Genomic DNA, 12,140 nt, shown 5'->3' with positions numbered 1-12,140 from the left:
AATATCGATGGCCTTTTAACTTAGGAATTCCACCAGAATTCCAGATATCATAGCTTGACAAGAACGGCAGGAAAGTTGAAGATTTCTTACCTAGCGTCCTTCCATGAAAAGTGAACGGTGTGGTGGCCTAGGGGTATAGACACTTGCCTCCCACTTGGGAGAGTGAGAGTTCAATCCTAGGTAGCGGCAGGTATTTATCTCCTAGGGCGCAAAGAAATAAAATATCTGCTGTGAATTCTGTGTGGCATCAGGAAGGGCATCCGGAGAGTAAATGCTGAGCTCTGTCCAGTTGCCCCAATTCTACCCCGAATTAAGGGATTACAGGAGGGTCATAAAAAGGGAGTTTTATCCTTACTTGAAAGAACCCTTCTCAATACAGCGAAGGGTACAATGATGATAGAGTCCAGCGCATTTTGTTTCCCAAAACATGTTGTCTTGTTTTTGTTAACCTAGGGACTGTGAGACCCCCCAAGGTGGATCTCCAGCGTCAGTCGTCCAGCGAAGACTTCAACGTAACCCTCCTGTGCATAGCGAAAGATTTCTATCCAGATGAAATCTTTCTGAAGTGGGAAGAAGAGAACCAAGAGATGTCCTTCAAGGGCTACGACGCCTACGGCATGAAGTGCAACCACGAGAAACAAACATGCTCCTTGCTGAGCATGCTCGAAGTCCCCACAAGCAAATGGATGACGGGCGCCTCCTACAGATGCCTTGTAGCTCATGTCTCTTCAGAAAACATAATCGCTAGAACAACTAATTTCTTAACTGGTAAAAAAAAAAATCATTAACGCCAACAACCACCTCAATTGTGGCGTTGTTGTCATAATGCTCCCTTTATGTACCCTTCCATTTCACATTAAAACAATATGCATGAATTGGACATTGCTTGCTTTCTTCTTCGATTGGCAGCTTCTTTACAACCAAAAAGAGCCACAATTTAGGCCAGGGTTCAGCAACCCGCAGGCTCTGGAGCCACATGTGGCTCTTTTATTCCTCTTCTGCGGCTCCAAATTTTCGTCACAACCACCAATGTGTGATACCCGCCGGTACGCAATTTACTGAGCTTTTCAAACCCTGGCAGGCCAACCATGGATAAATCCATGGAAAGAAAAGTTTCAGAAGAAAACAGAACATTTAATTCAACCACATACGCCAGTTCTGTGGCCGCTCAGGAAATACTCAGGCACGGGAAGAGTATTTTGTGGCTCCCTGTGTTTTATTTTTTGTGGGGAACAGGTCCAAATGCCTCTTTGAGTGTTTAAGGTTGCCGACCCCTGATTTAGGCCAACGCAACACTCCAAAGATGCTATACGGGGGTGAAGTTTTTTTAAAAAATGCGGCCGATAAACTCCCACCATTATCCATTTGCGATGCATTTGATGCTTTCCTCCCCCCCCCCAAAAAAAACAGTTTGTCATCCTTTTACTTACGTTTGAATGTGATTTTTCACCCTAATCATTTCTCTTTGCTGGTTTTAAGACTGCTTCGTTGACTGAATGTTACGCTCCGGGGGAATATGAGGATTTGATCGTTCTTTCTCTAGCCACGATGCCCCTTTGATCCTGCTTTAAATCTGCTTTGATTATTGTATACATTTGGGGGGGGCTACCGTTTTTGTCACTCACCTTTTATTCTCGGTGGTAGGAAATATCATCATCCTAGGTAGTCCTCCACTTATGCATGCTCCCTTAGCAACGGTTGGAAGTTAGGATGGACCCAAGGGTGGGCTTCAAAAATTTTACCAAGGGGTTCTCTGCCAGGTTGCTGTATGGGCGTGCTCATGGTGGGTGTGGCCTAGTCGGCTTCCTGCACTATGGCATGGGGGAGTTTTTGCCCTCCCTGGGCTCAGGAGGCTTTTTTTCGAACCTCCGGGAGGGCAAAAATGGCCTCCTCAGCCTCCGGAGACCCTCCGGAGGCCAGAAATGAGTCTGTTTCCGGCCTTCCCAAACTTCCAGTAGGCCCGTTTTTTTGCCCTCCCTGAGCCTCCGCCTGTGCCCTGCCCTTACCTGTATCCAAAACAGGCCACATGGGGACTCCTGGGAGGGGCAGGTGAGGTGGGCAAGTCCAGCCAGGAATGGGGTTTGGAGGTCCTCTGAACTGCAGAGAATTTTAGCCAGAGGTTCTCCCTAACCCATTGCGAACCCCCAGCAGCCCACCCCTGGATGGACCCCACAAAAGCTACTTATGACCCGATTCTGAAATTCTGATGGCCACCCCCACCCCGTGTGGTCATGGGATCATATTTGGGGTGCTGCACAACTGGCCCATCCCGCGGTCACCATTTACAGCATTTTTGCCAGAAATCACCATTGACCTCTGGGTTTTCGGCAAAAAACCAAGCCCATGGTGAACAATAGATTTGCTTAACAACTGCTGCATTCGCTTAAGGACCATGGCACTTGCTTTACCAAAAAGAAAATAGTTGTAAAGCCAAGTTGGACAAATAATGAGCCATTGTGCAGCCATCGTGGCTTACAACAGTAATTGCCAGGCTCCATAATGGATGTAGGTCGAAGACAACCCATGCAGATGTTCAATAATGGTTCAAATAGAAATCGATCATGTCTTTCTCCCATTCTCTGTCCACCAAATGTTTTCTATTGGTTTTTCTTCCTGTGCTTTTTGGAGCCCTCTTTCTAATTTGTTTTTCTTTTTCCCCATTCTTCAGATTCCTGGGACTGTACCCTCATGGGAACGGCTTTCTGTGATATCCGCAACGAAAGCGAGGATGAATACAGCGAGCTGGAAGAAGCCAACGGTGTCTGGAATAAAGTTTTCACCTTCATTGTTCTCTTCATCGTAGCCCTATTTTATGGCGGACTAGTCACGTTCATCAAGGTAAAAAAGGAAATCTGATTCAAAGCATAGAAATAGAATATTGCCATCTCTTTGTTTCTCAATTGCCCGTCCAGTAAAGGAGTACCTACCCATTGTGGCCCAGAATCATGGCAGAAGCAAGCAAAGATGATTAGGGGGCTGGAGGCTAGAAGCAAGGGGTTGGACTAGAAGACCTCCAAGGTCCTTTCCTACTCTGTTATTCTGTTTTCACGTATGCAGGAATTGGGTATATCTAGTCTAGTGAAAAGAAGAACTACGACATTATAGCAGTGTTCTAATATTTGAGGGGCTGCCACAAAGAAGAAGGAGTCAATCTATTCTCCAAAGCATCTGAAGGCAGGACAGGAAACAATGGATGGAAACAAATCAAGGAGAGAAGCAACCTAGAACTTAGGAGAAATTTCCTGACAGTGAGAACAATGAATCAGAGGAACAACTTGCCTCCAGAAGTTGTGAATGCTCTAGAGTCTCTGAAGAATTTGTCTGAAATAATATATAGTCTCCTGCTTGAGCAGGGTGTTGGACTATAAGACTTCCAAGGTCTCTTCCAACTCCGATGATGTTCTACATTCTGTTCTAATCATCCCAGCTTGAGGAACCTGGGTCCTCTTAGATGTTCCTCAGCTGCAGTTTCTAGCAATGTCTACCAGCCAAGCCAAGGGTGAAGGATATTGGGAGTTATACCCAATGGTGCTTTTCAAAGAGGCAACTGGACTTTCTTCATTTTTCTTTGAAGATGTTTTGCTTCTCCTCCAAGAAGGTTCTTCAGCTCTCTGAAGAAGCTTCTTGGATGAGCTGAAGGAGCTTCTTGAATGAGAAGCTAAATGCATCCAAAGAAAAACAAGAAAGTCCAGTTGCCTCGTGAAAATGAACCTTTGGGACAACCATGACCTGGATGACTGAGAATCTCCATAGGCATTGGGAGTTATAGTTCAACAATAACTGGAGGGCTCACTCAGTAGCTAAGTCCTAAAATCCCTCAGCCTTTTGGAATACAATGTGGATATTCAGAATTTTGAGAAAGCCTTGCAGATGCCACAACATAGCACAATGTATGCTTTCATATCACAATTTACTGTATTTTTCAGAGTATAAGACGCACCGTTTTCCCTCAAAAAAGAGGGTGAAAATCTGGGTGCATCTTATACACTGAATCCAGCATTTTTTGCCTCCTGAAACCCCGCCCCTTCACCAAAATGGCCGTGCATAGTCTTTAGGAGGCTTCCAGAGTGCTCCAGGGGCTGGGGAGGGCAGAAATGAGTGGAAAATTGGTCATTCTTTGCTCGTTTCCCCACCCCATCTCCCAGGAGCACTCTACAAGCCTCCTAAAGGCTATGATCTGGCCTCAGGGGCTACCCTGGAAACAGCAAAGGACCAGCCTGTGGTCTCTCTGCATGGCCCTCCTGCATTCTATTTTCAGCCATGACGGCCTCCTGCATCCCTCCGCCAGCAAAAACAGTGCCCCGGGAGTGCATGGACTCAGCGTTTGGTTGAAATGGGCTCCTGAAGCCCTCTTCCATGAAAATGGGGCCTGGGAGGGTCACATGCATCCTCACTGAGCTCGGTTTTCACTGATAGAGGGCTGAAGGAGGCCATCACAGCCAAAAACAGAGCTCAGGAGGGCCGTACAGAGGCACCGGGGATAGGATAGAGGAGGCTTCTGTGGGGCAAGCCTGAGGGAGAGAAGAGAGATAGAATAGGGGAGGCCGCTGTGCAGCAAGCCTGAGGGAGAGAAGAGAGATAGAATAGGGGAGGCCACTGTGCAGCAAGCCTGAGGGAGAGAAGGGGATAGGATAGTGGAGGCCACTGTGTAGCAAGCCTGAGGGAGAGAAGGGGATAGGATAGTGGAGGCCACTGTGCAGCAAGCCTGAGGGAGAGAAGAGAGATAGAATAGGGGAGGCCACTGTGCAGCAAGCCTGAGGGAGAGAAGGGGATAGGATAGTGGAGGCCACTGTGCAGCAAGCCTGAGGGAGAGAAGGGGATAGGATAGTGGAGGCCACTGTGCAGCAAGCCTGAGGGAGAGAAGGGGATAGGATAGTGGTGGCCGCTGTGCAGCAAGCCTGAGGGAGAGAAGGGGATAGGATAGGGGAGGCCACTGTGCAGCAAGCCTGAGGGAGAGAAGGGGATAGGATAGGGGAGGCTTCTGTGGGGCAATCCTAAGGAGAGAAGGGGATAGAATGGGAGAGCTTGTGGGGCAAGCCTGAGGAGAAAAGGGGGATAGGATAGGAGAGGCCTCTGTGCAGCAATCCTGAGGAGAGAAGGGGATAGGATAGGAGAGGCCGCTGTGCAGCAAGCCTGAGGGAGAGAAGGGGATAGGATAGGGGAGGCTTCTGTGGGACAAGCCTGAGGAGAAAAGGGGGATAGGATAGGAGAGGTCTCTGTGCAGCAAGCCTGAGGAGAGAAGGGGAGAGGGAGAGGAGGAGAAAGGCTTCTGTGAGGCAAGCCTGAGGGAGAGAAGGGGAGAGGCAAAGCCGATCGTAACTACTCATTAATCTTCAAGCTGTAAGGGTCAATTTATCAAGCTCGATCACGTAGTTTCGTAGCTGAGCTATCCAGCTAGTTATTTAATATCGAGTAGTTGATTTAATCTTTTCTCTCTCTCTCTCTCTCTTCCCTCTTTCTCTTTTCACAGGTGAAATAACCCCCACCCTCACCCTTTTCCTATCGATGAAGCACCCATCAAACGGGACCCCACCTTCTCCCCTCCACCACCCATGTCTCTCCCTCATCCTTCCTGACCACTGTTCTGTACTACGTGCTTCGTGGAAAGTCACAGCTAAGCATTAAATGTCACCAAAACGATCCACTTCCACGTAAACCCGTCTCTGCTTCGGTCCGCCTTAACAATAACAGGAAGAAACCAGTTGGCTCTCTGCATGGAAGAAAAAGTTCTAGGAAAGGTGTAATATTGTTACCCAAATGTTCACAAATGCTAAGAAATTCATGAAGGGTGCACAAATAGCAAATTTGTCAGGGTTCCAAGTAACACACACACATCCCAATGAAAGAAGACTCTGTTCCATGTTATTACCGTATTTTTGGGAGTATAAGATGCACCGGAGTATAAGACGCAGCAAGATTTTGAAGAGGCAAATTTAAAATAAAAAGTTTTTGCACTCTGCAGATCTCCCAAAAATGGCCCATTTTTCACAAAAACGAGCCCATTTTTTTGTCAAAAAAGGGCATGAATAGCCTTTAGGAGGCTTATAGAGTGCTCCTGGGGAGTGGGGGCAAAAACAAGCAAAAATGTCCCATTTTTTTCACTCATTTTGCCCTCCCCAGCCCCCAGGAGCACTCTGGAAGCCTCTTAAAGGCTATGCATGTCCATTTTTGCAAAGGGGGCGGGGTTTCAGGAGGTCAAAAATGCTGTATTCAGTGTATAAGATGCACCCAGATTTTCACCCTCTTTCCTGAGGGAAAAAGGTGCATCTTATACTCCAAAAATATGGTAGATACCAATATTGGCATGTCTGGGAAAACCCGAATCTGAACGTTTCCAGGTTTTCCCCACCCAAAAGAAAGTTCAAGTCCCTGCCCAGCACCCACATGTCCATCCCATGATCCAATAAGGCACCGTCCAACACTGGAGATGCCTCCCAATCACCTCATCGCAGCTGCAGGGCAAGACGGCCTTGACTCTCTGAGAAAAGAATGTTATTTTGAGTATACATCTCCCATGCTCCATATAATCCCCCCTTCCCATTTTCCCACAGTAGAAATTGTGGCAGGCCTGAAGGCCCAAATTTAAAAGATGGCTTCCAGATCTGACAAAATTGTTAACCTGTCCTCTAATGTCCAAAAGGGGAAATGTCAAAAGAGCAAAGAGAAATGCTGTGTCGTTTCCAAAACAGGCCACCTTTGGATCATGGTTAGTTTATTGGCATGGCACATCAACGGACCCTCCACAGAGTTGGGTTCCTACCGGTTCAGACTGGTTCAGTGACCCATGCCTGCCAAGTCCCCAAACCATTTCTACTATGGGGCCGCCATCTTGTTTTTCAGTTCTGCGCATGCACAGTACAATTTTCAGTGGAAAATGTATATTATTTTTTAAGGTTTTGCCCACGCGCAGACCTTTTTATTTGCAAATGCGCACACGTGGACAGCGGCATGTATGCAAGAGAAGCATGCACATAAAATTTTTGTGCTGCTGAACCAGCAGCAATGCCAGCAGCAATCCTCTCCTGAGCCTCGGGTGCGCTAAAATCACTTTTCAAGAGTGACCCTATTTTTTATTATTCAAGAAAAGAGGGCCCCACCTCCGATATGTAACCTACCGACTTATTTCTCAATATCCGTTTGGTTCTTCCCTTGATCGGCCCTCTAGTGCAGTGGTGTCAAACTCAAGGCCCAGAGGCCAAATCCAGCCCACGGGGTGCTTAGATCTGGCCAATGGCGCCACCCTGGAAATGGCAATGGACTAGCCTGCTGGGTGGCCCTCACAAGCTCTGTTTTCGCTGCCAGAAGGTTGCAGGGGACCATTGCAGCCGAAAATGGAGCTCTGGAGCCCGTTTTCGCTGGCAGAGTGCTCGGGCCCCCATAGGTGCCACCAATACGAGTTATGTCAACCTGGACATGCCCCCTTGGTCCCCCTGATGTCAAACCCAACCCTGACGCGGCCCTCATTGACATCGAGCTCTAGTACTAAACAGCTAGTCACTATTTTCTTTAAAGTCAATTGAATGAACTCCTTCACTTGCTTCCAATTAGGCATTTAAGATTCTGAGAAAGATTCTTAGTGCAACGTAAAAAGAGCAAATTATTACCGGGTGCCAAAAAGGGAGCAACCTGAAGGGGAGATAACTGGCATGCATGCGCACGCCCGGAAGCTGTGCTTCCAGTTTCTGGCGCACTCACGCACACTGGCCACCTGGTGTTCTAGTTTGGGTGTGCATGTCTGCATGCAAACCATCTGGACACCACGCATGTCTGTGCCAGAAACCAGAAGGCTAGGAACCTGGTGCGCACATGTTCGCTGGGATGCTGCTTCTCTGGTTTCTGGCACTCCCACACATACGCAAACCAGGTGGCCGGGGTGTAGGTGCGCACCGGAAATCAGAAGAGCAACGGGCGACAGCTGGCTGTGTGTGCCACTTCCGTCACATGTGGCATAGGTTCACCATCATGGTTCTACCGTGTTTCTCTGAAAATAAGACAGGGTCTTATTTTCTTTTGACCCCCTAAATAAGCGCTTGGCCTTATTTTCAGGAAGGACTTATTATTTTGGAGGTGCAGGAGGAAGCGAGCGTGGTCACCTCACAGCTCCTGCTGTGTTACAATATTTTCGGAGAGGGCTTATTTTCTGGGGAGGGCTGATTTTAGTGTTTGCGCTCCAAAGCCCAATTGGGCTTATTATCTGGGGAGGTCTTATTTTTGGAAAAACAGGGTAGAGTGTCCAGAATCAACAGTTGTTTTGCTAAAAGTAGACGTCTCTACGCATGTCCATTGTATGTTCATTGATTAAGGTTATGTAAGGATATTATTGTGATGTAGCATAAATGAGCATTAATCTTTCTTTTCAGTTTATGACACTGAATAACACTGCCTTGGCAACTGCATTTATTTTATCCTATTAGCACAAAATGTTGCCCTCCCCTGCTATATAAACAGCATTAAAACGGGGTCTTACTGCATTTCTTTATATTGTGCTACTTTTTATGCTGTGTACTGCACTATTCTTAAGATTGTTGCTTATTTTTTCTGGATATATATATATATATATATATATATATATATATATATATATATATATATATATATATATATATATATATATATATATATATATATTACTTCGATAGTTGCACTGAGTCTGACTATATTATTTTTCTTGTTCCCCGTCATATAATGTTCTCATTAAGTGGAAGTATTCTGTAAAACTTTTGCTGCTACATAAAGTTCCTTTTTCAACCTGTATATTATTCTTTGTCTCTAACTTTTTTTTAATAGGGGGGAAAGGTGTTGGAGGGACTGCAGTAAGAATAGATTTTACATCCAGATGGAGTTGACTCAAATGATCAAAATCAAATTGATATTTATTAATAACAGCCAGTTGGTTGAAACGATTAAGGCATCAGACAAAACTGGATGTCTTTGAGCCAGTCACTTTTCCTCATCCCTAGGAAGGAGGCAATGGCCAATACTGGAAGTCTTTAAGAAGATGTTGGATAGCTATTTGTCTGAAACGGTATAGGGTTTCCTGCCTAGGCAGGGGGTTGGACTAGAAGACCTCCAAGGTCCCTTCCAACTCTGCTATTGTATTGTATTGTATTGCTTCTGAAAAACCTTGAAAAATTTTAGAAATTAGGCAGTGGAAGAGGGTAGAGATGGGAGGAATGCCTAGATTGAACAGCAGATGCAAACAGAGATAAATATCTAAGAGAGGAACTTGGAAGGCAAGTAAAAAAAGCATAGCAATTAAAATATTCAAGCAGGCAAGAGATGAGGGATAGATGATTTTTTTTCATTGTTGTTTTGATTTGATTTCCCCTTCCTCTTAAAGCATAGCAATTAAAAGTATTGGAGCGGGCAAGAGGTGATGGATAAATGATTTTATTCATTGTTGTTTTGATTCGCTTTCCCCTTCCCCCTCTCTTTCTCTTACTAAAAGCACAGCAATGAAAGTATTGACATGGGCAAGAGATGATGGATAGATTATTTCTCTTTTTTATTGTTGTTCTGATTTGCTTCTCCTTTTTTTCTCTGTCTCTCTTTGGCTATCGCTTTTTTTTAAGGCGGGTGACATGATTAGAAGTTAGATGGGAAAGACAGGGAAAGTTTTTTAATAAAGGGTGACATGATTAAAAGCTAGAATGAGTGGTAGAAATAAGGGAAGGGGGAATATTAGTGTATAAAATTTTATATAATAAAATGAAAGTAATAATAAGAGAAAATGTGGAACAACTGAACAATGATAGATTGCAACCGAATATAAATGTGCATTATTATTATTAGAAATTCATAAGTTATTGAATGTAATAATTATGATTAACTTTATTAGTTTTATTTATATTAGAATGTATGACACCCAGGTGCCACATTGTTCCCGCATTGATTGGATACATTTATAAAAAAATTAAAAACTCAGGGGGGGGGAACCTTGCCAATAAAATTTTGGGGTCTTGTCTTCAAGAATCAGACACGATTAAATAGAAGGCGAGGGTGGGAAACCTCACACATAAAAAGTCACATATGTATGGCCTAAGTACCGATGGTGAAAATGTTTACAAGAAAAAAGAGAAATAGGCTTTAAAAACAGGATGGAAATTGATAATAAATGTTCCCAGGTGCAGATGTTTTCAACTTGAACTCTAGACTGTTCAGAAATTAGAGAAGTTGTAAATTTTAGCATAGTTCCGTTCTAAATAGCAAGAGAATAGAATAGATTAACAGAATTGGAAGAGACCTTGGAGGTCTTCTAGTCCAACCCCCTGCCTAGGCAGGAAACTCTATACCATTTCAGACAAATGACTATCCAATGTCTTCTTAAAGACTTCCAGTGTTGGGGCATTCGCAACTTCTGGAGGCAACTTCTGTTCCACTGATTAATTGTTCTGACTGTCAGGAAATTATCCCTCAGTTCTAAGTTGCTTCTCTCCTTGATTAGTTTCCACCCATTGCTGCTTGTTCTACCCTCAGGTGCCTTGGAGAATAGTTTGACTCCCTCTTCTTTGTGGCAACCCCTGAGATATTGGAACACTGCTATCATGTCTCCCCTAGTCCTTCTTTCTCTTAAGCTAAACATACCCAGTACCAGCAATCGTTCTTCACAACTAAATAAGTCTAAGAGCACTTAGACTTATATACCTCTTCATATTTCTTTATAGATCACTCGCTCTCTAAGCAGTTTACAGAATCAGCATTTAAATAGGAGCCAGCCGTGTGCAGCAGCTGCCAAAAAGGCCAACTCAGTTCTAGGCTGCATCAACAGAGGGATAGAATCAAGATCACGTGAAGTGTTAATTCCACTTTATAAGGCCTTGGTAAGGCCACACTTGGAATACGGCATTCAGTTTTGGTCCCCACGATGTAGAAAAGATGTGGAGACTCTAGAAAGAGTGCAGAGAAGAGCAACAAAGATGATTAGGGGACTGGAGACTAAAACATATGAAGAACGGTTGCAGGAACTGGGTACATGTCTAGTTTAATAGAAAGAAGGACTAGGGGAGACATGATAGCAGTGTTCCAATATCTCAGGGGTTGCCACAAAGAAGAGGGAGTCAAACTATTCTCCAAGGCACCTGAGGGTAGAACAAGAAGCAATGGGTGGAAACTAATCAAGGAGAGAAGCAACTTAGAACTGAGGAGAAACTTCCTGACAGAACAATTAATCAGTGGAACAGAAGTTGCCTCCAGAAGTTGTGAATGCCCCAACACTGGAAGTCTTTAAGAAGATGGGGCAACCCCTGAGATATTGGAAGACTGCTATCATGTCACCCCTAGTCCTTCTTTTCATTCAACTAGACATACCCAGTTCCTGAAACCGTTCTTCCTATGTTTTAGCCTCCAGTCCCACCATTGCCAAAGCACCAGAAGGCAAGGCAAGAAACCATGGGTGGAAGCTAATCAATGAACAAAAGCTATCTGGAATTAAGGAGGATCTTGCTAATAGTGAGAACAGTTAAACCACTTGCTTTCAGAGGTGGTGGGTGCTTCATCACTGGAGGTTTTTAAGAAGAGACTGGACAGTCACCTGTCTCAAATCTTAAACTTCTTAAAATCAAGAAGACTTTGCAGAAGACAATAATAGCCAATCTTTCGTAAGAAACCACACAGATGGATTAATGCATTCACTGAGAGAGGATCTTGACTTGAAGATGCTTTTACTGGTGTCACGGGTTCATGTTGGGGAAATTCAGATACTAGAAATCAGGATTCTTATTTAAGGACTTTGGTTGCTCTCTATCCCCCTGATCAACTTTATTTTTCAAACAACAATATGTTTCACAAAAATAAGAACAATTCCATTCTTGGAAGATCAACGTCTCCATTGTCTTTATTTCATGCCTGCTTGCTCTAGAATCCACAGTCAATAACAAAGACAAGATCTATATGTTTATCAAGTGCTTGAACTGAGGATAATGGATGGAGAGAATCTGGGCCACATTTTCTTCTGAGAGAGGGAGAGGGAGAAGGAGAAGGAGAAGGAGAAGGAGAAGGAGAGGAGAGGAGAGGAAAGGAAAGGAAAGGAAGAAAGAAAGAAAGAAAGAAAGAAAGAAAGAAAGAAAGAAAGAAAGAAAGAAAGAAAGAAAGAAAGAAAGAAAGAGGGAAGGGGAGGAAAGGAAAGATAGAAAAAGGAGAGG

At 44.5% G+C, this 12,140-nt stretch overlaps 1 protein-coding gene and 1 gene segment (V, D, J or C); both read left to right on the top strand.

Moving 5' to 3' along the window:
- LOC309381609 (uncharacterized protein) overlaps positions 1-8,078 on the top strand; it is a 37,936-nt gene extending 29,858 nt beyond the window's left edge. Inside the window, exons 11-13 of the mRNA XM_081932788.1 lie at positions 454-768; positions 2,669-2,838; positions 5,471-8,078. Coding sequence (XP_081788914.1) covers positions 454-768; positions 2,669-2,838; positions 5,471-5,479 — 494 coding nt within the window. The 3' untranslated portion in view covers positions 5,480-8,078. The remainder of the gene's footprint in view (positions 1-453; positions 769-2,668; positions 2,839-5,470) is intronic.
- The window catches only part of LOC309381622 (Ig gamma chain C region-like), a 110,030-nt gene that overhangs the window by 66,934 nt on the left and 30,956 nt on the right, over positions 1-12,140 (top strand).

Source organism: Natrix helvetica (assembly GCF_964273705.1).
Source record: "Natrix helvetica genome assembly, chromosome: Z".
NCBI classification, from domain to species: Eukaryota; Metazoa; Chordata; class Lepidosauria; order Squamata; family Natricidae; genus Natrix; species Natrix helvetica.
Note: the sequence above shows the minus strand (reverse complement) of the source record. Positions and strands in the feature narration are given on the sequence as shown.